Below are 27,168 nucleotides of genomic sequence, written 5' to 3'. Positions count from 1 at the left end.
AAATCCAGCCAACAAAGAAAAACAAGAAAGCTGTGTTAATTTCAAGCTTCATTAGCAAATACAAAACAAAACCCAAGGACAAAAGTCATCATTTACCAAATGGAAAAGGAAAACAAAATCAATGGAGAAGGAAGTTTTATTTTAAGCCTTGAAGAGAATATTGTAAACAATGGTGAGCTGAAAAAATTGTATGTACAGCAAGTATATTTGACAGTGGGGTTTTAGAGATGATAGTGTGCACTAAAAAGATCTTGTGGGATTTGTTGATAAAGTAATATTTACAGAGAAATATACAATGGGGGCATCAGGAGACTTTTATTTAATAAGAATATTACACAAATTAAATCCAGACCCTACAGTTTGAGAAGTTTCATTACAGTTGTGCATCTTGTTATATTTTAACAGAACAAAACCTGATTATTTTTAAAGGCAGTTTAACAACTGCAGATTTAAAAAAAAACTGGCAAAGTGTCCTGCTCCTGCTCCCATTGATGGCAATATAAGTTTTGCCATTGAATTCAGTGAGAGCTGGAGTAGAATCTGTCAGTGATGTTATATTGCCTACACCTGCAGATTTGGTCCTAGGTATTAAGAAGGGGAGGGGCTCCTCCAGATCCTGCATTCCTAACACACCCAAGATTCCCAGTGAAGTCAACTGAGGTCTTGGGTGAGCAAGAAACAAGATGAAGGGTCAGGACCTTCATTATCATCACATATGCTACCACCTTCTTGTCACTGGCAAAAGAACAGGTTCTCCCCAGATGCCTTTGATAAATAATTTAGTGACTAAGCAGAGATGACTCACTGGATGAGGAGGGACAAGGATGCTCAGGCCAGCTCTACACTAGAAACGTTTTCTGGCATAGTAATGTCAGTGTGATTGTTTTGCAACGTTTCTATACTGGCAAAAGTCCAGTTATATGAGCATAAAGATGCCTTTGCCAGTATAGCTTATTTTGCTTGGGAAACTGATACCATCTTCACCAGCAGCAGCTATAATGGCAAACCTTTTCTAGTGTAGACTAGGCCTCGGGTTCAAATCCAAGGCCTTCTTTAGGAGACTAGACTGTTCTGTATCTTTAATTTGAGACATTCAGAACCAGATTGCACAAAGCACTGTAGGGAACAATCTTGCACTGGCCCCTGGAGATGGACTGGGTAACCAAATAGATCCTTCAATTCATCTATGAATCAATACATCTTACCAGGCTGAGAAGATGAGTAACAGTTTAAAATAAATGTATGAACTCTTTCCTTCCCACACACGCTCCATAAAACTAAATTTAGGGTTCTACACATGGCACCTCACACTTGCCTCCTCCTGAGTCACCCCAGCTGCTTATTTCTGAGGTGCTTAAAAGAAGTTCTGTATGCCTTTGAATGTCCAGTAGTTCCCAAACTAGGGCTCAATTATACAATGGAGCTGCACTTGGGAGTGGAGGGGACTTCCACTGGGAGATTCCATACCCAGAATTCTTGAACGCTCAGGCCCTTAGATTGCAAGCATCTCTCAGAATGAGCTGCTGAGTTACTAAAATGAAATGTAGCACTGCTGTAAATTGAGATGTTCCTTTTTTAAACCTCTATTTTCAGCAGCAATATTTCCCAGAACTGGTAAAGCCAAAACTTGTTTCACTCTATAGAAAAGATACATCAATATTCCTTCCAGCCTGGACACAAAAACCGATAACAAGAATTCAGCCTTTGGGTCTGTTCTTTGCTTTTTCAGCAGTATATTTGTTCAGATTTGTGCCTAGCACAGTAAAGCAAATAAGCTTTAAGTAGCTAACAGGGAAACAGTACCAAGAATTTAGGAGAAAGTAAACCAGAACAATCTTCACTTACCACATCCAATTTGCAAAAAAATAAAAATACCCAGCACATGTATGAATGGCTTCTTTAAAGTAAGAGAGAGCAGAGTTGATCTTTATTTTCATAATTAAAAAAAAGGTTTTCCTTAAAGTAAATATTCAGTCTTTATTTTACATTAAGTGCTTTTTTTTAATTTTCATGTCTTCACAAAATTGTTTTTTAATTTTGAAGTAAACTGTATTTTAAACAAAAATACTGTGCAACTTGAGCACTTCTTTTCTCTCTTAAATATTGAAATAAATAAAATAGTTGTCTTTTTTTCAGTTTGTTTGTTTTTCAGTCATTTCTATTGTAGATCAATTCCAGTTTGACCTGGGTTTACACACACACATAAAGGACAATGAAAATCAAAATGTTTAACAAAGAAAAGGTTTTCTTTGTATTGCACAAGCTTAGGGCATCCCAAAACTTCTGAGCAGGTGCCAGCAGGCTTTCTACAGTCCAGGCGCCTGTGCCAGCTGGGATGGGTTGGGCAAGGAGAGGAGAAATATCAAAGCATTCTGGCTTCTCTTGGCCTTCTTCGGAAATGGCTTGCTTGAAGGATGCTGGAGTCCATAAGGGCAGGGCAGACTGCAGAGGGAAAGGCAATACAAAATAAAACTAAAAAACCCCAAACAGACAAAAAAGCAACGCTTCAAAAAGAACAAAAGCAAAATCTTCCAGTCTGGCTCCCACTCCACTTCAAACTTTTAAAATATAGTTAGACAAAACTCAGTTTCCATTGAATGTGGGTGTTCAATATGAATACCAAGAGAAGATAAATGGGACGTGAAGGGGTTACATGTACCCAAAAAATCCCCAAATGTTGTGAGCTTTTTCACTGTGGAACATGTAGTTACATTTCCCCTCATTACTCATCTCCTACAACTGCTTCTTCACTAGCGGTTATGACCTTTGGCTTATGAGATCCTGAGCTGTTTAAGTTGTTATTATTAATCATTATATAGAGCCACATGTGTATGAAAAGCAGGAACACATGTTCCCTACCCTGAGGAGTTATGTGATGCCAGCCAAATTTTAGAACATATGTGGTGGTGACAGTCATGTGATAATTCTGGAACAAGTGAAAAACTGAATATCACACCTGCACTCCACCCACTAGTTCATCTCCCCTGGGGCTAACTCCTGTATTCCAAACCTCTGAGCAGTGTCAAACAGCCACTACCATAGTCTATCACAAAAATATTTCTTTCCTCAAAATGTGAAATCCACTCATCTCCTTCACCCCCAATACTGAAATGGTCAGCGGTTCCAGGACAGGAAATATTCAGTCATGGAGCCGTGATACATTTAAGAGTCAAAACCTCAGAAACTATTGATGACAGAAAGAGATGCTGGGAGACAGGGGAGTTCCCCTTTCCTTCTGGACACACCACTCATTTCTAGTTCCAGTAAATTATGAGATAACAGGCCTTAAAATCATGAAACTTGAAGTTTCAAAATTATATTATAATTTCTCTTCTTTTTCAAGATACTAAAGACAGATAGAGGGATATGAATAATAGTGCCAACTCAGTTGTTTGAACTCTAAAATGTTTCAAACGTTTTTTTCCCTATTAAATATATATTTTACAAACACATGAATAATTACAACCTACAAATAAATACAAAAAACAGGAAGAATAGGGCTTATTGCAAGCATCAATTTATGTTACAGTAAAACACATACTGGGCAGATCTTATTTAAGCAAAATTCCCGGCCGAGTCAATAAGACATTTGCCTGAGGAGTAGGCTAAGCAAAATTGATTGCCATTAGCAATGAGCCTAGGCCAAAGAGTTTGGATCAGGATCCACATTTTGAACACTCAGAGTTTGGAGGTGTTTAGATCAGAGATTGTGTTTAGAGACCCTCTCTAATGGTCATGAAAACAATTCACCAAATTGTGGGACAACAGCAGGGGGAGAATGTATTCATAACAGATGGTGTCCCAGAACTGGCTGGGCTCAGCCGCTATCTGGATGCAGCTCTGATGTGTTCCACGCATCAGCAGGCAGCAATCTGAGCCTCTGTCTCCAACCAAGAACCAAAGTAGAGAGCTGTAAAATGGCAAATTTGAACTCAAAATGAGAAACTAATGTAAAAGCTTAAAGACGAAACAACATGGAGGCGGTTACTTTTGACAAACTAAATATCGCATCCGGAAACAAACCAGCATCTCACATTAACTAGTGTATTTACAGTGCGATTTGACTGCAGTAGCAGAAACTAACCTAGAAAGCCCACTGCTGATCCTATTGAAGCTAATGGTGAAACTCCGATTTCTGTGGCAGCAGAACACAGGAGACACTAGTTAATGTGAGCTGCTCATTTGTTTTAGTAGGCGATATTTAGTTTGTTGTAGGTAATCCTCCCATAGTTGCTTCATTCTGATACAAGTCATAAAATTAGTAAGGAAGGGAGAGGGAGGAAAATATGAGCTAATTTTATTTCCGTCCCTTCTTTGCCACTTGCCCAAATAAAGCTCATGATACACATTTATTTCCTAGCCATTATATCAGCTAGGCCTGTGTTAATTCCCCACCTGCTTATAAATCACCCAATCAGCAATATTCTGTTTAAGATTTTAAACTGTCATCTTCCAGTATGAGGCAAGGTCCATTCGTGTTAAGCAGGCCCTTTAATTAAATCCCAGGAGTTGGAGCATACCAAGAATGGCCTGGACACTCTACCTGGCCTTTCCTCCCATCAGTCAGTTGCTCAAGTGGTGCTGCACTCTCAAACTCCACTAGCCCTACCACTAAGATTCAAGGAGAGCTTGCAGGGGTTGGATCAAGAAGCTGTGGGTCTTCCTGCAAGTGCTCTGAGGTCCTTTGGTATGAAGGAGTTGGGAGGTGCTTGGGAAGGTGCCCCCACATTATTAAGGGAACATACAAAAGCCTGAAAAATAAAACCTGAGAAACAATGGAGCCTGAGCTCCAGCCTGAGCTGCAACTTCAAAGCACTGTCTATACAGCTATTTTTAGAGCCCTGCTAGCCCAAGTCTGTTGACCCAGGCTGGGGAGTTCACTCCAAAATGTTGTGTAGACATATCCTGAGGTTGTAGAGCGTAACATTTCCCTCGGGTTTAAGAGATTATTTCTCTCCCCCAGCCTCCCCCACACCCAATTTATGTCCTGGAATTCAAGTCCATAAACTCTCTTTATGCCTTCTTGGTTTGGTCAGTGGCTTGTTTTTCTTAGGATACTCCACTAGGCCTGTGCAACTCCCCCACCCCTACTGAGAAGTCTGTGGTGCTGGTGGTGTCAGGTGCCTCCTTTTTCCTCTGGCTAATTACAGCTCCTTTCACATATTCTCTGCCTTCAAACTGCATGTGATCTGACTCTCCTCTCCCCACTCCTACAAGAGTATCAATTAGCACCCCTGTGGACTTGCGTATGCTTTCAACTCTGACCTCTATGGCCAACCTTCTTCCCCTATTCTCAATCCCATGCCTCAATACCATTCAACACTCTTGGGTGTATTTAACTTCTATTCCGATGATCACTTCCATAGTCACAATTATGGCCACGCTCCCAGCCTGGTTTTCACCAGGCAGTGTTTCCTCTCCCACCACTGCATTTTTGTTTCCTCTCTGTTATCACACCTTTTGTTCAGCATCACTGTCTGTGACATTCAATCACCAGCAATCTCTCAGATTCCTCTACCGCTCTCAACTCTCTTCTCCCTTCCTTGACTGCCCTGCACTCTGCATATTGACTCCATGACCACAGCCTTCAACTCCAGCTTCTCCTTCATGCTCCACTCCTGTACTACACTCTCACACTGCTCAGCCTGTCCTATTAAACCCTGAGCTGCAGCTCTCTCCTCGCCTTTGTTATTTTACCATAGCAAGCACATCTGAAGAAGTTCCATGACTACACTGCCCTCCTCCACAATACATTTATCCTTTCTTCCTTCATCTGTCAGGACCAGATCAATCCAAGGAGTGTACACACACATACACACACAAAATATAGCTACTGGGCATTTTGTACACTACTAATAAATGTTGGCTGGCATTTTTATACATGAGCTTATTGTGCACTCTTAGTGAGGGCAGGGCATTGCCCCTGCCCCATTGCCATTAAGGTGGGCACCTAGTGGCTACAGGCACAAATTGACATATATGGTCATCATAACTTTATTCATGAAAGTAAGCCATTATTTAATGCATTATTAATATTTGATTATCATCTGTATTCCAGTAGAGCCTGGATTGTGCTAGGCACTGCTCAGACAGGCAAAGACAAAATCTCTACCCTGAACAATTTACACTTAGACACTAAAACATAGACAAATAGACTAAAAAGGACAAAGTTCCAGCATCTACCTTTCCCAGGTTAACCCGTCTTCCACATTACTCCCATGAATCTTTGCTCCTTCAAAATATATTCAACCCTTTTTTGGGTCTCTATATATTTAAAGGAACACTGTCAAATTTTTTTAAAAAATCACAATTCTGTCTGAATTTTTTTTTTGGCTACTATAATTCCAAGTAGCCACTATGGCAGTGGTCTCCAAACTGCCTCAGGGGGCACAGAGGAATGTTCAGAGGGGCACGTGGCAGGGCCCAGGCCAGCCCTCACAGTGGGATGGGATGGGAGTGCCATCCAGCCCCACAACTAGCTCTGATCCCAGACTGGCTCTGCCTAAGCCACAACTCCACTCTTCCCCCTGCTCCACCCCAGCCCAGCTCCAGCCCCAGCTGCAGATGCTCCTCCCCCGGCTCCACCCACAGACCAATTCAGCCTCTAGCCCCAGCTCCTCCAGCATCCCCAGTTCTGCCCCAGCTCCACCTTCAACCTGGCTGTGAGGTAATGGGGGTGAGGGGGCGTGGACAGATTCCATTACTGGTAAGCGGGGGCTTCCATTACTGGTAAGGGGGGGCACAGCAGGAAAAGTTTGGCATCACTGCCCTATAGTATGATAACTGTAGCAGAAGGACATAAGAAATAACATTTTCTTCTCAACGTATTTTTTTAAGTTTCTTTACTTGGTGCATTTGCAAGCACTTTGTGAATAAACAGTTCTACTGCTTCCTTTGTATAGTCAGTGTCCTCTGTTGCTTGTGTGGCCTTTAACACAGCAACAGGAGAGAGAAAAACATGTTTAAAATACAAAGTTACAAATGTGACTGAAAACCCATAAACATTAGTTGGGGTGGACAGGGAGAAGGGCAGGTGTAGTGTGAAAAAGTACTTTAAACTCATTTTTTGAAATATATTAGATTTCAAGTTCATAGCCTCCTTTTAAGTCTTCAGAACTACTGGACCAGATTCTGCTCTCAGCTACATTGACACAAATCCAAAGGAACTCCACTGACTTTATTGGTATTACTCTGGATTCATATTAGGGCCAGTAAGAAAATAATGTGGCCAATGTGTCTATTCAACTGCGGACTCCACTCCATACTATCCTCCACCCTGACTTCCATTCCTTCAGTCTTCACATTTTAATGTCTGGATTCTAATATATATGAATAAAATAACAGATAGATAAGCAAAACAATGACTACGAGGCTATTATTCTTTCAGGGATTTGAGATAATTGGACAGCTCTGTTCTTGTGGCTTGCCATCAGAAGCAAGATGGAATTTAAGCTTTTAATAAACACAGAAGAGTTTCACGAACTGCAGACTGTAGAAACAAAATATTAGAAATCTATTCCATGTATTTGTTCAAACAAAACAGAATGATTGTGGAAAGAGTGAATGTTAATGTTCATGTTTCATTGACATGGTTGAGTCAAAATACCATTGATGTGACATTTGATCAATTATAATATGACTTGACACAGCAGTGGGAACATAGCCCAGTAGAACAACAACAGGAAAAGATTACCAACATGGGGATGCCTTAAAGGAAACTTTCTTTGGGTCACACATGCATTAATATATACTATATATAAAAATACAGATTTATTTTGTAATTTTATGCAGGATCGTTTTCTACAGTTCTAAGGGCAGATTCTTAATGGAATCCAGAAGTCAATGGCATCACTCCGGATTTACACCTGCATATCTGATGGCAGATTCTGGCCATTAGTTATTTCATTCTTGATGTCAACTATAAAGATGCACAGAAGCATCACACTCAGGATTAGAGTTTATTTCAACACTGGAATGTAACAAAAAGGCTGAAGGAGCCATAAAATACCTGTTACAAACTGGGCTGGGCTGCCCCAGCAAAAGAAAGCGAGTAATGGAAATAACCAGCCCCTTTTGGACATGATTTACTCAAGAACTAGAACAATGTGCACCCAAAGTCTACAGTGCATGCATGTGTTTCTATCATGAGTTCTGGGAACATGAACACACCACTCAAGCTTCCCTCTTGGCGTGAAATTGACTCCACTGAAGACAATGGAAATGTTGTCGTTGACTTCAGTGGGGTCAGGATCTCACCTTTGTGGTTTATGTTGGCACTATAAAATGACAAAAATATATCCTTACCCCTAATCCTGCAGTCCTTACAATGAGAGCATTAGGACTGCAGGGTGGAACCTACACGCTTAATGTTTGGGTATGCTTTATTCCTAGTTATACGTATTGGGCCGAAGCCTGCTCCTCCAAAACTCCCACTAAATTAATAGGGAACAGGATCTAGCCTGCTGTACATAACACAATCACACAGTTTACTTTAAAGGACTTACTGCTATAATAAAACAATAAATGGTTTGTTGAAAATCCACCACACAAAGAGTTCACAGTGGCTGAAAAACATTTCTGTTGGGACATACCTTTCAAATCTGTCGCATGGCTCCTTGGTCGTGGGACAGCGCTGGGAGGGAATCACTCTCTTCTCCATTGCCCTCAGGACTTCAGTGAGTATTGCTTTGGTTTATTTCAAGAGAAGCTATTGAAAAACAACACAAAGTGCCTCACAAGACACTACAGAGAAAGAAAAATCTGGGCAACAAAATGTGTGTCTGAATTAAAAAAAAAAGAAAGAAAGAAAGAAAAATATAGGTGAGGTATTTTTCCTTTTAGTTTCTTCAATGATTCATTCCTTCAGCCGTTTTGTCTTTGCAGAGTCTGTGACTTGCCATTTATATTCCATCCCTGTGCTTGAAAATTGCTCTCCATGAGGTGAAAGGTGAAGCAGAGGGGAAAAAAAGAGAAAAAAAGCTGCACGGAGTGAGGAGATGAAAAGGTTGGAGGGGCGGAGGAGGAGATCTCTTACGAGTGCAGAGGAGTCCAGAGGAATGATGGAAATGTGTTCCTCAATGTCATGGTCTTCAGAGCTGCTTGCATTTTCAAGCTGCTAAGGGTGAGTGGTAGAGGAGCACGTGAGGGGGAGTCACAAATTCCACGTGCTACAGTAAGTGCAAAATCTCACATTGCAGAAGTCATCAAACCAAGGGCTTCATTGTCATCTCAAACAATCCACCCCACAGTGGTTTTTCTAGAAACAGTTCTAGTATCAAGTAGATGTCCATTGCTTTTTTGTTTTTTGTATTTTTTATTTAAAAAGTCTTTTTTCTAATAATATATAGAATATATAAATAATAATAATAATTAAAAAATTATTTAGGTTGGCTTTCTGCTCTCCAACCCATTTGTATTTTTTGTTGTTTGCTGTTATATATTAAAAGATGAGAAAATCAACTCTGCTCATAATTAAAAAAAAAAAAACTAAATCCACATTTCAGGTTTCCAGAGAGAAAGAGGAGGAGGAGAAAGGAAACAAAGTAAAATGAAAAAATAAAAAGTGAATCAAAACTTTCTGTCTCTTTGAAGTAGTCTATGTTTTATACATTTGTGCTTTCAGTGTACACACCCAAAAGGGAAAAAAGGGATCTAAAATTTAAAAAAAAAAACTAGTAATAATAATCATAGTAGTAAAAAGGATAGAAAATCGCTCAAAGAGTTTCTGTGTCTGTTTAGTTATTTTAGCAGCCACCCTTTTTATTTGTAGAGGGAGAGCTGCTACCATGGCCGCCTCCTCGGCTCAAGAGAGGCTCTTCCGCATCATCCTCATCAAAGCCGTGAAATGTTGAGGTGTCGCTTTCCGATGTGGAACCGAACAAGTCCTCCGTAGTGCGTGCTGGCGCTGCTTCCTCCTTCCTGCCTTCTCTTCCCAAATGAGCTGACATGTATGATGAATATATCAGCACATGGGTTAAGCAACAGGCATCATCATTATTTTTTAAATCATCATAATTATCAAACAATGCAGACTATAAACCCAGTAGGTGTGTGTGTGCCCACAAATCAACAACAACATAGGACAGTAGAATAGCAGTAAGAAAAGGTAAAAAGGGGTTGGTTTCTCTTTTAAAGAAAAAAACCTACAATAACACAGATGCCCGTAGGTATGGCAGCGAAAGGGTTAATGTTGTTTTCCTCTCTTCAAGAGACATTAAAACTATTCTCTCTTGATTACTTTGATCAGCTTTAAAAGATTTTTAGACCACATAAATAATTAGAAGCTGTTAGATTTAAGTACAATGATTGTCCTTCAGATTGGCATCAACTGTCATGAATTTGCTGCTGTAGAATAACAACTCACTAGGTATTTCATCAGTATTGCAATGGGGTGGGTTTTTTAAAAAATTCTCATCTCTGTCTCTTCCTGTCTCTGCCCTAAAGTAGCTCCTTTGAAGACAAAGTGAAAAACATTTTAAAGACTAAATATTCATTAAATTAATATATTCCATGTTAGAAATTCTATGGAGTCACTTGTGAAAAACAAAAATGAATCTACACCATCTAGCAGCTAAAACTGCTAGAATAAAGAATGATTTGCATTGGGGGACACTCGAAAGTTTGGAAGTCTTTCATTCCATTTTTTCCATATAGGGTAAGAAATCCTCAGCACAGACATCAGGAGCAACAAACAAACAACAACAAACAACAACAAAACTTTAAAAAGAGAAGTTAAATACTGAAATCTGTAAAACTGAACTTTTTTCTGAATCAAATGTGATATGTAATTTGCAGTACAGATGTCAGAATCCCACTTCAAGAAATGCAGGGCAAAATATGGCCCTTGAGCCCTAGGAAAATGAAAGCATCGTGTTGGTAGGGGAGGTTTGTGGTGTTATTCAGATGCACTAACTAACATGATGATACACCAATTGCTTGGTCCCTTAAGCTGAAGGAAGCAGCTCTGTTGCAATTATACTGTATTTCCTAAGGAACAGACTTAGAATCAAATCCTGTACCCCAAAAGGAAATGAATATAATAAAAGAATCGGTAAGTAAAATAATCACTTCCTAGGGATGTGATTTGACTGACTGAATACTGGGAAGAAACAAAAGAATGCACATGGCCTCTCCTCCATTTGTCTTTCATCACCAAGAAAAGTAAAGATGGCAACCACTAGTCATTAATATTATAGGTTAAAAAACTATGTATAGTTGCACCTTAGGCATTCTCATCACACATCTATCACACAGATGGAGAACCCTTGTAAATGACTCAGGCGGATGAGAATGTGTAAAAAGTGTTTAATGGAATTGTTTTGTGGGGCTTGTCCACAGATAGGATACAACAGCTACATGAGGCCTGATAATCTACTTTGCAATACAACGAGGAAGCCAACAAACTAGTGTATCTCAGTCATGTTCTGAAGACAAATATGAAATTACCGTAACAAATCGCTACGTGACAGAACATTTTGATCCCTGTCATTGTGCAAGATTGGGGCAACGTTGAAATGAGCGAGGCTGGGAAATAACACCCCAGGCAAAAGGGAAAACGGGCATCATTTTCCAGTATGTCAGTGTAGACAGTGTAAGCTTCTTCTCCTTTATTATGAAGCAAACACAAAAGCGCAAAAAGACTCATGTTAGTGTTTGCAGAGCACTTGTAGCAAAGCCCTTAGAAGACCAAGGGTTGCCATTGGTCCACTGATAAGTAATTGTCTTCAAAGGTCAGAACAACGGTTGAGGACATTTGTCATTTAGGGCTCAGTCCTGCTCCCTTTGAATTTGATAGGGATTTTGATATTAATTTCAATGAGAGCATGAGCAGGCTGTTATTTCAGTACTAGAACACTCTACATTATATATCAGCAATTATGCAACAAACACTTTCCAGTGAATAAAGAACAGAAGTAACAGCAATTTTGAAGGTTTCAAATTTCAATGTTTTCTTTTGTTTTCACTTATAATCCATGGCCTTCCTCCCCCCTTTCCAAAAAATCACAACAATTGGGAAATTTGAATTGGAATTCCCTCCCCCAGCCAAAAATAACAGCTCAGCTGGGACAAAAAAGAAAAAACAACCAACAACTCAGAAATAAAGACAGCTCAGGATGGGGAAAGATGCAACTTCCTAAATTTAAAAAGAGACACAGGAAGAAAACATATAAATAAAAAACCTCTTTAAACAAAATTAATGATAGTCATCTTGTAAGAGGATAATTCTTGACAGCTACTGCCATGCCTACCCTGTAATTTCCCCTTCTTTCTTTTTTGGATGAAGAAATGCATGAAATGTGTAATCAATGGAAATGCTCGTCATGCAACTTTCATAAATCTTGAAAGTAATTTACATTTGTAATTACGGCATTTGAAGACAGAGCCCATCCTTTAACATTGTCATAGGATTTTCTCCTTCCATTTAAATAAGAACAAGTATGAGTACTTATGTTCATGGCAGCCAATAAATACAATATAGCATTATATAGATAGATTCACAGATTAGATCCTAATTGTCTGGTTAGCCCATTAGCAGAACAGAAACTCTGACAACCATCCTTCCCCACAAACAATAAGCAACTACCCCCAAAACATCAGAAAGAGCAAAAAGGGAATCGCGCTAAATTGTTCATCTTAGAAAGTTGCAAGGAGAAGTCACCTACCCGAGCGTCCACAGTCTGAGCATGACACAAGCTCCTCAGGACAGCCACTTTTTTTGTTCATACTGGAGCCTCCAAGGCAGAAGTCACAGTAGTTGTTGGGAATGATGGCCCCGTCTGGTCCTTTCTGGGCTGCAGGCAGGTTAGAAATCATATTTACTTAAAGAGCACACACTATGTACATTTCTCCCTTCTCCTCTTCGCTGTGACATTAATTTGATGACTTTGGTGACAATAGCCTTCCCCAAATATTTTCAGTTAGGGTGACAAGTGAATTGTACAAATCACTTTCATTTTAAGTACATTACATACCAAGGCCCAGAGCTCTGAGGCTCTTCTGAACACCCTGTTCAAATGGATGAGTCTGGTGAGCAATGTCCTGCTCTCCCTTAACATGTGGAGAGGTTGTGTTGATACTGAGCAATTCTAAGTGTTTTACTTTTTTTTCTTTTAAAGAAACACGGTCAGCTTAAACATTCCATTTCTTACTCTAAAAATTTTTACCTACACTTATTTGATTTTTATAAATAACTCTTAGGATTTCTATAACAGAAAGAAATTAGAGGGGGAAAACCATTCTCTCTTTCTTTAGCTTGTGTACTTTGTGCCTTTCGCAGCACTTTGCATACAGTAAATGTCACCTTTTCCTCATATAATCAGCTAGACCCTGATCCTCCACTGGAATCTGCTAGCAATCCTTGTGTCCATACAGAATCCCAAATAAATGGGGTCTCTGCTAATGGAACCACAGGCAAAATCAGAGCCTTAGCCAGTATTCCCTGTCATTTTTCTTTTGCACAAGCAACCAGGGAAGAGAAATAAAATAGAAAAAAATTGTAAAGACACAAAACACCAAACTCACACCAGGATTCCCAAAAGTTTCATGAACCGTTGACTGAACAGGTCTGTTCAGGTCATATTCACAGGTGCAGTTTGTTATTTCTATTAAATGTGGCTCGGTGTTTTCAACAAAGGCTTTGTCTACATACAGATTTATACCTACTTAACTAAATCAATACAAGACATTTTAAAAATGGTTTAAGGGTGTCCACATAAGGGTTTGCACCAGTTTAACTAAATCAGTTGAAAAAGACACCTGTCATCAGACTACTGTGAGTTTTTGTGCAGAAAAGACCTAGGCTCCACCAAACATTTGGTTTAAAAACAAAAGAAAAGGATCTCAGAAATCCTGGCAAATTAACCTTCAAATTCCATAAGGTTCCAGTTCAAAACACATTTTTAAAAATGCTGGGTTTGGCTAAACAAGGTTGTGTTTTTCTTAAAGCCTGAGCTTGTGGGGCCAAACAACTTAGTTAGTTTTAAGAGAGAATTGGGCAAATGTATGAGTGCAATTGAATGATGGGGTTACTTGTGATGGCAGGGGGCAGGACTCAATAGAAAGGCATCTCACTTCCAGTTTATGTCTTATTTTCCTAAAGCTCATGCTTCAGGATTTCAACTGGCCACTGACAGGGGTCAGGAAGGGATTTTTCCCCCTAGTGTATGCTGGGAGGTTTTTTTATCTCCTTTCTCTGAAGCATCATGGATGGTCATGGCTGGAGATGGGCCACTGAGTAGGATGGGCCAGAGGTCTGAGATGGCACTAAGTATTCTCTCTCTCTCGGGTACTTGGCTGGATGGTTCTATGCTCAGAGTCCAACTGAATGCCATATCTGGGATTGGGAGGAAATTTCCCCCAGGTCAGATTGTCAGTGACCTTGGAGAGTTTCTCCTTTCTCTGCTGCATGTGGGTGCGGGTCACTTGCTGGGCTAATCTGGGTATATTTCATTTAATCATTTCCCTGTCATTATGGGGGCTTCTAGCACTGGTGCATCTCAGTCCCACCTATTCTCTCATTGTGGCACATAACAGCCTAGTCTGCTGTAGGTTTCATTTACTTTTGTCTCATGTCCATTGTTGAGTTTAGTGTGTGGGTGCTGGGTGGTGTTGGAGGCCTGTGATCTACAGAAAGTCAGACTACATGATGTAGAGATCCCTTCTGGCCTTAAACTCTGTGACTCCTGGAGTCATATGAATATATGAGCTTTTATTTAAAAAAAAAAAGCTTCTTGTCCTCATGGTTACAGAGAATTTTTGTCCCTGTTATGCATTTCAAAATTAGAACTGTTTCAGCTGTACTTGAAAAGTGAACCACAGAGGCTCATAAACCAGAAGGCAAATAAAAAGAACTCCATATTTATTTTTTAAATTTCATGGATTTTATGCCAATCTCAATTTTTGGGGCCTGACTCATGATTTTTAAATGCATGGGGTTGGCAACACTGCAAAGAAGAGGCCTAATTCTCCATTGCCTTGCACCATGTTGTAGTCCTTTATATTTGTGCAACTTGAATGCAAATTGCGTGTAAAATGCTACCATGCGATGAGTAGAGAATTCTCATTCGGTAATGTTTTGCACCTACTTTGCACAACCACCACACAAGTTGCAATGTAGTGAAGAATCAGGATGGAGGCTTTTTTTTTATGTTGGGGGTTTTTGGTGTTTGCCACTTTAAATGAATACAGCAAATTGCTTACAATTAGATGGATGCCATTAAAAAGGGACTTTCTTACCCTCTTTACTCCTGCTCTATCCACCCCCTTCCCATCCTCCTTCTTTCCATTTATCTTATCTTCTCCTAAGTTAATGCACCCACATAAACAGAGGCAGCAGGTATAATAGGCAAAGGAAGGCTAAGCCAACCCTGGCACAGCTGCTGCCGACCCGCTACCTGGGCCGCGGTGGCCCTGCCCCGAGGTTGCCACCATCTGCTGCTGCCTGCCCACTGCTGCTCGCCACGTCCCTCCTCCTCAGGGGTGAGGAAGTGAGGAGGGAACGTGGCGAGTCAGCAGTGGGCCAGAGGGTCTGGCGAGGGAGTGAAGTGGCTCGCTCAGTCATGCGCAGGGGCTGGCCAGGTGTGAGGAGGCCAGCGGCTTGGCCTGGCCCAGTGTGGCTGGGGCTGAGCCGGCAGCTCCAGAGGGGCCAATGGCTCGGCCTGGTGCTTGGTGGGGCCAGGGCCCATCCCGTCCAGGGGCCAGCTTGGCTCAGTGTGGCCAGCTCAGGGGGGTTGGCAGCTCAACCCAGTGTAGCTGGGACTGTACTGGTGTCTGGGGGGGGGCGGTCTGGCGGGGCTGAGGTGGGCAGGCCATGGGGCTCCTCCAGTTGCCGAGGGGGGGATAGAGGCTCTGGCGTGAGTGGGGCAGGGCCTTGGGCAGAAGGGGCGCAGCCAGCAGGCTAACCTCCCCAATGCGGGGGTTCACCCACCACCCGTACACATAAACAAATAAATAAATGAAACTAACACTCCATTTGCTGCCATCTCAGAGTTCACTCTGCCTGTGTGTTCCACCCCTTCCCCCATCCTGTGTCTGTCTTGTCTATTTACACTGTAAGCTCTTCAGGGCAGGGACCATCTACCACTTAGTGTTTGTACAGTGCCTGGCACAGTGGGGGCCCATTCTTGGCTGGCCTTTCAGCACTGCCGTAATAAACAGGGGTAATAATAATCTTCACAGCATGGCGGTTCCCTCTATTGCCTTACTCACTTTGGGCTTGATCCAAAGCTCACAAAAATCACTAGAAGTCTTCCAACTAAATTCAAAGGGCTTTGAATCAGGCCCTTTGCTTCCACGTGAGGCCAAATATTCCATAATGGATACCTAGAGAAGCATATCCTGAAAGCCCATATTTTGCAATGAATAAAAAAAAATGGATTTTTCTTAGAAAATATTACAAGCTTCTTTGTCTCAAACTTAGGCCCAGATTCCCCCTCCTGTACCTGTTCCCCACCGTTCACATCTACGTCCAACATTTGGCTGCCAGCTCAGTTCAAAACCAGCCAATAACCCATCCTGTGTATTTCAAGTTTTCCCTTGGAGAACTCGATGATATATAATCTGAACCTATAGGGTAAGTGCCACTGTGCTTCTCTTGCTCTCTTTGCCCCCCTACTGCTGACAGATCTCATCCCTCTGAAGGGCTGACATGTTTCCATAGCAACCAGAATCCTAGCTCCGGTTGCCTCTGGTCTTGCCACCTGTTATTACTTCATCTCTCAAGTGTAAGGAATTGTAGCATGTCCCCTTATTTTGCTGCTCAAAATGCATCTACAGAGACTAGACAGACTCAAAAAACAAGAAATTAAAATATAAAAATACATCAATGGGAGTTTGGGGGAGCAGCTGCTAGAAGATATACCTCAGGAAAAGCCACCCTCTAACAGAGCAAGAGAGATGGATTCCCAGCTGGAGATGCACCCACTTCCACCTGGCTTATTCCCAGTTTTTAGTGAGAAATGGAGAAATTCATGGGGGTGGGTTGCAAAGGGAATGGCTCATTGCACAGACCTGCCAGTTTTTTAGTGTAGGGCAGAGCTCTGGATTAGAATAACACAAGGTAGATGGCATAATCTGTGGGTGTAGTGAAGGACAGGCCAAGTGGAGCTCAAATAAATTTTAGTTCACTTCACCCACCTTCTGTCTCTCTCTCTCTCTCACGCTCACTCACACACATATACTTCTATGTATTGCTCTCTCCTATAAACTATTTTTACAACTTTTTCATCAAAACTCATGGGAGGAAAAATGCAAGTCAAACAAAATGATAGGAAATGGCCAGATTCTTTGCCATGCAAGCCTGAGAAGAAGGCTGCACCATCCAAAGAGATGGTACAATCCGCACACACCCAGAACTGGCAACTCCCATAGCAGCATTTTGGCCCCTGCTGGAATCAGTCTCGTGATGACACAAGAAGCTCCGGCCTTCGTGTGATTTCTAGCCCTGTTCTATAGCCCTGATTGGCAGGTCTTTCCCAAGAGGTGGGGTAGTGGGAAAAGCGGTCAAATCAGACCTTCTGCAGGAGACAGATAGGGTTCTCCCATCCTCCCCTTATGAGCCAAGAGGAGTTTTTGGGTAGGACAGGGAGCATCTGATGCCATTTTCACAGGAACAGCTATGGGGCTACAGACCATAATTAATTGATGGGCTGTGGGTGGGCAGGTGTGGGGCTGGGAGGACATAATAATTAATTGGATTTTTTGGGTTTGGGGAGAAGGTGTTAGCTGTCAGCCGTCAGGCAGCACTTTATACAAATTTGAGCAGTTTGATCTCAGCTGAATCTTCTAGCAAGAGCTCCTGCACCAGGGGGACAAAATCATGTGATTCACTATAAATCTGTAAGAGCTGGCGACATGGTAATTGTCCAGCACACACTGGAGATGACCAGGGTGAGTTTAAAAATGAGAAAACAGACCAAAAACCCATTATATTAAAATCTCCTGGTTTCTGGGCGTCTCTCAGGATTGGGAGGGATCTGATTTATGAGTTTTTAACTTTTAGGGTCGGAAATATAGCACTCCCATCACACCGGAAACTTAGGGAGGGATTGCACTACCTGTGACACAATCCATCCTGGAGCTCACACTGGGGCAGTGCAGCTCTGCACTCATCCAAAATGGGCTAGTACATTATGGGCACACATTGGTCCCTCCTAAACGTAGAGCACTTTGAGGATGGAAATTTCACCCATGAGGCATGTGTGAACTCATGTTAACTAATTTCAAGCCCAGTCAAACACTGGGAGCTTTCTTGGGTTTGTATTCTGCTTTGGAGAAAGGAGTCGAGATGTGAGAGAAAAATTATAATAAAAAATATAAATATGTGAATTATAAATTTTTCCTCCCAGAGGGCCCAAACCTGAGCCAACCTTGGTTTTTTTGAGGGAGGAAGTGGTAGTGATGCAGCATATGATTTTTAAAGGCCAATTACTCAGTCAAATCAGGATCAATTTCCTCCAAAACACTTCAAAGTGCTTCTCCTTAATGAAGGCTACTTTCCTGCCAAAATTTCTGTGCCCAGCCATTTAAAGTCTCAAGAAGATTTTGTATAATGGGGAAATGTATGTTTTCACCCTCCCTGCATTCATAATGACTGAACAAGGTTTCCTCAAACTTCCCCACAACATTCAGGCATGGAAAATGTCAGCCCAAAAGGTAAATGTTTGGGGAAATTATGATTAATTAAAAATAGAGGGTACAAATGAAACCTGTTATGCAACCTTAATGCTATAAGTCTGACGGCACCATCAAATTTCATTTTAAAATGACATTTACATTCAGTCCTTTATATAAAACAACAAAGGAAAAGAAAGAAAAATGGAATAAACTAATGAGATATCTAATCAGGGCATATGCAGCTCTTCACTCAAAAGGCACCTGCTGTAGGATTTCCTGTAGGAAGGTGGGTGTTGGAGCATTCCTGCATTCAAATGTAGCTCCTATCACCTCCCCAGTGAGAAACAGCACTAAGGCAGAGAAATGGAGGCCTGATGTAGCTTTTCAAATTGATGCTGCTTGTGGAGAGGAACAAACAGTTCATCTCCAACTGAGGGGCTGGCTCTTGTCATTTATTCATCTCCAGACCCCTGCCTGGATGGAAATAAAAATGTTTCAAAGGAGGCTGTGTGGGGGAGCTGGAGGACAGCTTGGAAGCACAGTGAGGTTAGTGCATTAATTTTTTATCTTTGAAGACTAGGTATCTAATTATGCTTAGAATACACAAATGCCGTTGACTGATCTCTCAAGTAGAGATTTGTCCACATCACAAGATCTGCCATAGAAATGGGCAAACTTGGCAGATGCCCTGAACTCGTACAGCTGTTGGTTTGACAAGTCAAATCTGCATGTTAGCAGAGCTGTGTGAATGCTCTGGACTGCAGCAGCATTAGCAGAGTGTGTGGCAAGTCCGGACTGGTATTGGAAAAGATGTCCAGGCACATGAAGTCTGAACAGCATCTGTTCACACTATGACTGACTTTAGACAGTACTATGAGACCCTAATTTTTCTGAACACTAGAAATCATCCTAATGTTTAAGTTTTAAAAAGCAAAGTGCCACTTAGATGATTCCCTCCCATTTAAAAGGAGAAGGTTAGTTCCTTACAGACAGGCACACACCTTTCTGTTCCTTTAGCAATTAAATTAGTTTTACAATACCACATTCATTGAAACATATATTTAAATAGACAGATATCAAGTTAATAAAAATCCCACTTTACAAACCTTTTAAAATCTGCAGGCGCCAGCTACCTCAAGTCATCCTATAACATTAGGTGAGATGTACATATATTGCAACATGTGTTCAGTGGCAGATTCATGGACTCACCCCGGGCTCGAAGCTCACATCTTGCCAATGCCAAATAGTGAAGGATGAAGACAGCAGAAGAGCAGGTTTGACATGATGTGGAACCATTTTGTTCTATTGTCAGGGTTCAGGTTTCCTTGGTTTTTAAGCAGTTTTTTATACATTCTTTTTCATGATTTCAAACCCGGCTGACAAGTATTTGCGACATTAGATAACAAGTCTGTATGGGACGAAGGCAAGTTTGGGTCTTGAGGAAGGGACATCCCCCCCATATCAAGGGAGTGAGCTGAGACGTATAAGTAAATCAGCTGCATGGTCACAGCCTGTATTAAAAAGCACAGGCTCCTTGTTTTAGGGGAAAATAGGAGGTCAGAGAAGGTGATTTGGGAAAGGCTGAACTATATGTGAGTAAGGCAGACAACAAAATCCACGAAATAGTGATAAGGAGAGTGAGAGGTTCAGAAGAAATGGAATATCCCACCTGGGCAGGTTGTTGTTCTGTGATACAGACCCATCAGAAGCCAGTCAGTTTAAATTAGGCTGTTCCTATATAAATCTTTTTTTCAGTCCCTGGAACATATATGTAGCCATCCAAGATGGCCTGCGGGTGATTGAGGGCATGGGGACAGAGGAGCGTTGCGAGAGAGATGAGAGACCATCAACTGTTAAGATGGCACCAGTCAGAGGATCAATAACTGACTGGAAGAGACTCTGCTCTGTGTCAGCAGGGCAGGTGTTACTGTGGATACTGCTGCAAGCAGTGACTGAACAGGAGACTTGGGAGTGGTAGAGAGAATAAAATGGCAAGAAGTTCATACTGGAGCAGTCTGCCTCAACCTCACTGCAACAGACCCCACCTCCCACAGCACTGCAAATTCCAAATGGCTGCTTTGGATTTGCTTTGCCTTTTCTAAATTAGGCTGCTTGTATTTCTCTGCCACACTGCTAAGGAAATAATCAGTGCCTGCTATTTACTGTACTTCTGGACCTTCTCTTCCGTAGGTTGCAGATTAGCTGTTTGGATTAACATCCCCTCCTCCCCACACAAGCCCACACACAGAGGATTTTTGAAGCCCAGACCCTGTGACACAGCAGACCTGTCAAATCTAATTCATAACACATGCCCAGCAGTACTTAGGGGAAAGGAAGGATCTGATGCTCTGGCTCCCCACCATCCCCATGTACAAAGGGGCTATTTAATGACTGTATATTAGCAACGTGGACAATTAGCATTCACATGGAAGATGGATGGCAGCATAAATTAAATATTGCCAAGTGAAAGAGGAAATATGCAAGAGCTGATCTCCAGGCTGTAAACCAACAAACAGAAAAAGAGAATAAACAGCCAGTCCAGAGATTTGCCTCTCAGCCTACTGTGACTCCCCCCAGCACAAATCTCTTGGCACTTTTACGTGGTTTCTGTCCCCACTCTCAGTAGCCACTGATTCTTGAGCAGAGAGAACATTCCACTCAAAGATCTGGATCTCAGAGTGATTTACAAATGCAAAGGGGATGCTTGTGGCATTAAGCTACTCTCTGTGCTGGAGGCTGCACACCAGCCACCTCTGCCGGAGGCATCACACCTGCATCAAGCACAATGCCTGCAGGAGCTCGGGAGACACACAAGTCCAAGCAGCTCTTGCTGCACTTTTTTTCAGAGAGCAGAGTGTGCTCTCCTCCACAATGGCCCAGATTTGCTGGCTGGCATGGAATGAAGGAGGTATATCATTCCATCCTCCCTAACTCCTTTTGTGGAGTTTGGTACCACTCACAGCGCTAACCTCTCCCAGTCCCTGAAGCTCAGAACCGCAAGAACTTGGCCTCCCTCTGGCCCCTGTGCCAAGCTGAATGGTGGGGGATTGTGTGCCCTTCTCAGTTTGCTTCTCTGTGAAGGGCTAAGATCAACACAAATTAATTAAGCCTCAAAAGCCCCATCAGGTAGATAAGTATCGTAAGACCCTATTTCAGACACAGAAAACTAATCTAGAGACAGCATACAAAATAAAGAAACAAAAAACCCTCTCTTACAGCTCCCTGTGAGATAATGGCCAGATGGTGATATTCTAAAGCCTGCCAGAACAGTAACTCCATGGAGTAATGGTCAATTCAAGTTTATCAACAACTCAGCAAGTCAAAACTGCTTCTGGACAAGTCAAAACATCTTAGTAAACATGTTAAACATGAAAAGGTGGAGCGGAAAAGTGATAAAAACCTTAGGATTGCCCAACAGGATCAGCCCAACCCAACAATGGCCAATAGTAGATGCTTTGGAGAAAGGAGAACCCCTCCCCACAACCACATGAGACAATTATGAATTATCCTGCTTAAGGGGGAAATGGCTTCCTAGATCCAAGTTTCTTCCTTTATACTTATGTCAGGAAGAAAAGAATTTGCCCTGTATTTTATACTGATAAGCATTTCATTCGGTTGTCAATAAATAATAAACAACAATAATAATTACTTTGAACTAAAATGGCATTTTCCATCTAAGAACCTGAAAGTATTTTACAAAAATTAATGAATTTAACCACATGATATCTCTGAGTGGGAGGCAATTATTACTTTGCACACGGGGAAACTGAGGCAGAAGAGGGCTAAGTGATACAATGGCACTAATAAAATATGGATTTCCTGACTCCCAGTCCTGTGCCTTAAAAAGGTTAAAATGGGCTTTCCTGTGCCAGCAAACACACTATCTTCCCCCTACTTTGGTGCTAGGATTCCCAGAGCACAGCCCTTCTGTCCTTTCTTGTGCCATCAGATCTGTGCAGATAATTTTTTAGTCCTTCGATTTTTCCAGATTAATATTTAGAAAGTGGTGTTTAGGGATGTGGGGTCATGGGGCATTTGTTGATAATTGTATACCATAAAATTGAGAAGTGAATAAAGATCTTTTCTCAAAGAAAAATAGCAGAGAATGCACTGACACAAATTATGCATTTTCTTGATCTCCACACTAATCACTAAGAGGCTGTTTGATGACAGGCAGGAGGGGCTTCCTTCCCTCTCCCTTGTCATCTCCTCCCCACAGGAGCAGTGATGGAAGAGTGATTTGCTGCAGAGTTAATGCTGAGTTTGAACTGAATTCTTGACTAGCTGAGCTCAGCACCAGGGCAGGCTGAAGTTAATTAGCTCCACTAAACATCCAGATTCTACTAATTCACAAAGAAGCAGAACAATTTTAGCAACTGCTGAAATGCACAGACGAAGGTGGAGGTAACATCCCTGAAAAAAAGATTGAAGGGATGACAAAAACAAACACTACTCACGTTTGTGGTTCTCGTTTCTGTGGACAGGTGGGGAGCGTGTCTCCTGCTCTTGGGCTTCATCCCCCTCTTCGCTGGCTAGGTGAGTGTGAGCATAATGGTAGCTCAGTCCAGGTCTGTTCTTATAACGTTTGCCACAGACTGAGAGGGAAAGAAACATGAGGGAAGGGAGAAGAGAATGGAATATCAGTACCTTCAGCAACAGTGAGAATGGCCTTTAATACATCATCCCCCACTAACATCACTGTACATCCTTCTTGTTGTTGTTATCTGAAACTTTGCAAATATAATGCTGATGAAAGATGACAGACTGACAGCCCTGCAGGCTAATGTCCTCTATTTATCACCAGAACATGTACAGTACACTCAAGCTTCCCTACTGTACACCAGCATTGGTCCTTATCCCTGGCCTGGATAGAGCATCTCTAAAGTTGAGAGGGTTGGTCAATCTTCGTGGCCCACTCAGTCCTTGACCTGTCCCCTGAGACTGCCAACAGGGTTGTCTGTCAAACTAAATTAAGTGACATTTGCGGTGTTGGTGTTTTGTGATATAATGGGCTCTTTACCAATGGGAATTGGAGTGAGACCAAGCAGCATTGTTTCATGATTACTGACCTCAGGGAGAAGGAGCCAATATTACTAACAGCAAGAAAAGAAAAAAATATCTTTAAAAGATCTTCTTTCCCGATTTAAATCCAGACACAAAAGTTAGGAATCACCTACTGCTTCTGGTTCAAACACCATTCAGCAGTGATGCTTCCACCCTCTATCCAGTTAAGTTTCACACTGAGCGGTCCAGTAATAATATCTGTTGTGTGATGGAGAATCCTCCATTAAATTTTGCATGTGCTTATTTGGTCAACAAGTCAACAAGCCTTAACAGACTCAAACCATTGAGACTCATGAAAGTACTTATGCTCCCATGACACTCTCCAATGGGTCGAGCTTTATCACAAGACCCATGATAGCTGTAGGTTAAAGTTTTTAATAGGAATTTATGTTTATTCAGGTTATTGCCTGTAAAATGACAACCCAACCCTTAGCACTTGTCATCTTCAAAGCACTTTATCAAATGTCAACTAACTCTCTTTCAAAGCCATTTTGTGAGCTAAGTCTCATTAGTACAGTTTTACAGATAGGATAACTGAGACAGAGAGGATAAGGGACAGATCCTGCAAACTCTTACTACCAGACCCAGTACTTACTACTGATTAGTCCAACCATCCCAGGAATTACTCATGGTAGTAAACACTTTGCGCAGTACCGTTTGCAGGACTGAGCCCTATGTAATATGCCTCAGGCCAGAAAGGCAGTTGGTGTCAGCACTGGGAATAGAACCCAGCAGCTCGTGGCTCTCCATCCAGTTCTTAGGATCAATACTCCCTCTAAGGAGCTCTGATGGTCTGATTCTGAAAATGCCCCTTAACCATGTCATTTGTGTGCTTGTAATACACAGTGCAATTTCTAGACAACTTTATTTCACTGTGGCAGGTAGTGCAAAGCAAGGCCAAGCGTGGTAGTGCAGGCACACCCTGCACAGTCCACCAGTTGTGGCCACAGGCTTGGCATCATTCCATACACAGCACACTAAAAGTAATGAACTCAAACTTTGGCAGTCTGCACCTTTAAATAAACAAACAAAACTCCAAGACAAATGCCTATCTGCAGTGCTTGAGGGCAAAGCCCTGGTCTGGCCCTATGTTATCACGGGGAGCTTGTAGCTCCTCTATTCCAGTCTCACTCTGCACTGCCCAGAGAAAAAACAGGCAAGCCTTTTTAACTGAACTGTTGGCTATTGATTGGTCAGTGTATCCTCCTGGCCCTTCTAGGCTCCCTGAGGGCTATCTTGTTGGTAACCCGATCTGGATTTTCATTGAGCAGGGAGTGTCAGGGGTCTGACAGACCCCGCACATTCACCTTCCCCACATGCAGGAGTCCAACAATGTTCTAATGCTCAGCAAAAAAGCTCAAAAAGCATTTGTTCATTTACACTGAGGTAATCGGGTTTCACTATTTAAAACTTTTCTGCTACTTCTCACAAAAAGCAGATGGATGATCCACATTAAGGAGGAGATTATGTGAAATTGTAGACTATACATTGGTGAAGTAATCTCAATGTAGCGGGATGGTTACCCACTCCTGCCCTGAGGGTTTTAAAGACAGCCCTGGGAGAGGACTGTGGCAGGGGAAAAAGCTGCTAGGCTGATTGGGGAAGTAGCCTCAGCTGGCCCTATATAAGAGGCTGGGAGCCAGGCGCTCAACAGTCTCTCTCTGTTTGTAGAGGGAGATGGGCCTGGCTGCATGGAGCTAGAGACAGGATACCTGAGTGAAGCAGGGCTGGGGAAAGGCAGAGGAGCCGGAGAGCTCCAGCCTGGAAAGCCCCAGGCTGCGGCCTAGCAGAAGGCAAATAGGTACTGGGGGTTGCAGAGGGCAGCCCAGGGATAGGCAAAGGCAGCAGGTCCAAACCCAACCTTGCCGGTGATGAGTAGGCTGATACTGCAGTCTGCCCCAGGGTGTGGGGGCTAGACAATGACAGGCAGTGGCCTTAAACTGAGGTGAGGTGGGGATAGTGGGTGAGAGTTCCTTGGGGAGGGGAGACCCACAGAGAAAGGGGTTACTGCCACAGGGCAGCACCCCAGATAAAGGGACACTGGGTCCTGGGAGGGACACGGGGGCCAAGAGGCAGCAGGACACTGGCCTGCAGAGGGCGCTCTAGAGGCTGGAGAGCTAATTCCCAGAAAAGACCAGCAGGAGGCGCCGCAGGGGTGAGGACATTGCTACACTCAACTTGTTCTAATTAATTTGTAAACTCCCTCAGGGAACATACCTGGTCTTAGGTGTTTGTAAAGCATGCTTATCTATGGCATGATATCAATAAGAATCAATGATTCATAATGATAACCATTCTTTTCCTATTTTTCTCCATCCACTATGGTTAAATAACACATGTATAACATTGATCTTGCTTTTGTGTAAATAAAATATATTTAAAAAAATAAAGTTAAAGAAATGCCTCGATATGGGCAGGAAACACACAACCTAGGCAGCAGCAGTGCAAGCTTTCTCCATGCTAGCCAGAAAACATGCTTCAGGAGGGACCAGCTCCCAAAGTGAGAGGGGAATTCAGTTTGAAAGACACATCCAGCCCTTGCCCTCTTTACTAAGAGTTCCAACAACGGGGTCAAGTGTGAGGGCCTATTATCCAAGAGACCAGAATTTTTGGTTTTTAATAGGAGGCCATAAAATGCTGATTAATTTTACACTAAAGAGAGGCCATTAATTTGGGTCAGAGTCCATTAACATAGGTGCAAGTCTCATTAATTTCAGTGGTAATTGTGCCCATGGAACTTAAAGGATTATCAGGCACCAAATGAATAAAACACATTAGATCTAAGGCACAAAGGTATGAAAGAAGGATAAAATGTTAACACAAATTCCCAGGAGGCTGGCTGGGTCAGGAACTGATAAAGTGATATGGTCTCTCTCACCTCTAGGTCAGCAGATCCAATCCAGCCCCGGTTGATAGTTACCAAAAGACACCACTATATTACAGCTGCTTGGTATGCACATGAAAGAGTACTGTGTATATTCCTTGCTGGTATTGTTAAATATTATGTTAAGGCAGAGACTCACTTGCCACTGCCAAGTCAAATTTAACTCCTTGGTCCTCAAATGAAAAAAAAAAAAGATCCTTTCCTCTTCAAATTTTGCAGGTGTCTTCTGTATTGGTTAAATTTATGGGGAATTATACAAGCTGTTTCTAAGACATGGGAATCAGAAAAATAGGTGGTGTGTTTTGAAGTCTTTTTTCTTTTTTGTCTATCTCAAAAATGATTTGTTCTAGAAACTTCAAATTAAGTATGATAAAAAGATCTTAGCAAGACCTAGTGCACAGGATCAATTCTTGGAGGGGTGGAAGGCATGTTTGAGAACTTATTCACTATCCAAATGGAATATCAGAACAGCCCATCAATCCTGGTGTGCTTTTGATGGCGTGCCATGTGACTGATGGGAGACCAAAGCTTTTATTTTAAAAAAGTAAGTCTCTATCCCTTTTCCTTGGGGCAACAGACTCCAATATGTAACCTGATCACTAGGAAAA

General features: G+C 42.1%; 1 protein-coding gene across 18 annotated transcripts in view; it reads right to left on the bottom strand.

Moving 5' to 3' along the window:
- DPF3 (double PHD fingers 3) overlaps positions 1-27,168 on the bottom strand; it is a 246,937-nt gene that overhangs the window by 32,957 nt on the left and 186,812 nt on the right. For 16 of the 18 annotated variants that reach the window (XR_005597648.1, XM_039535057.1, XM_039535062.1 and 13 more), the window contains 2 exons: positions 23,070-23,207; positions 12,663-12,791 (listed from right to left, as the gene is read on the bottom strand). Coding sequence is in view for 15 of the 18 variants with exons in the window: in XM_039535057.1 (XP_039390991.1) it covers positions 12,663-12,791; positions 23,070-23,207 (267 nt within the window). In the remaining 3 variants the exon portion in view is untranslated. Of the gene's footprint in view, positions 1-120; positions 2,443-8,591; positions 9,941-12,662; positions 12,792-23,069; positions 23,208-27,168 lie in introns of those variants that run through there. The other 2 variants (XR_005597649.1, XR_005597650.1) reach the window with 2 other exon arrangements.

This window comes from Mauremys reevesii, linkage group 4 (assembly GCF_016161935.1).
Source record: "Mauremys reevesii isolate NIE-2019 linkage group 4, ASM1616193v1, whole genome shotgun sequence".
Classification (NCBI taxonomy): Eukaryota; Metazoa; Chordata; order Testudines; family Geoemydidae; genus Mauremys; species Mauremys reevesii.
Note: the sequence above shows the minus strand (reverse complement) of the source record. Positions and strands in the feature narration are given on the sequence as shown.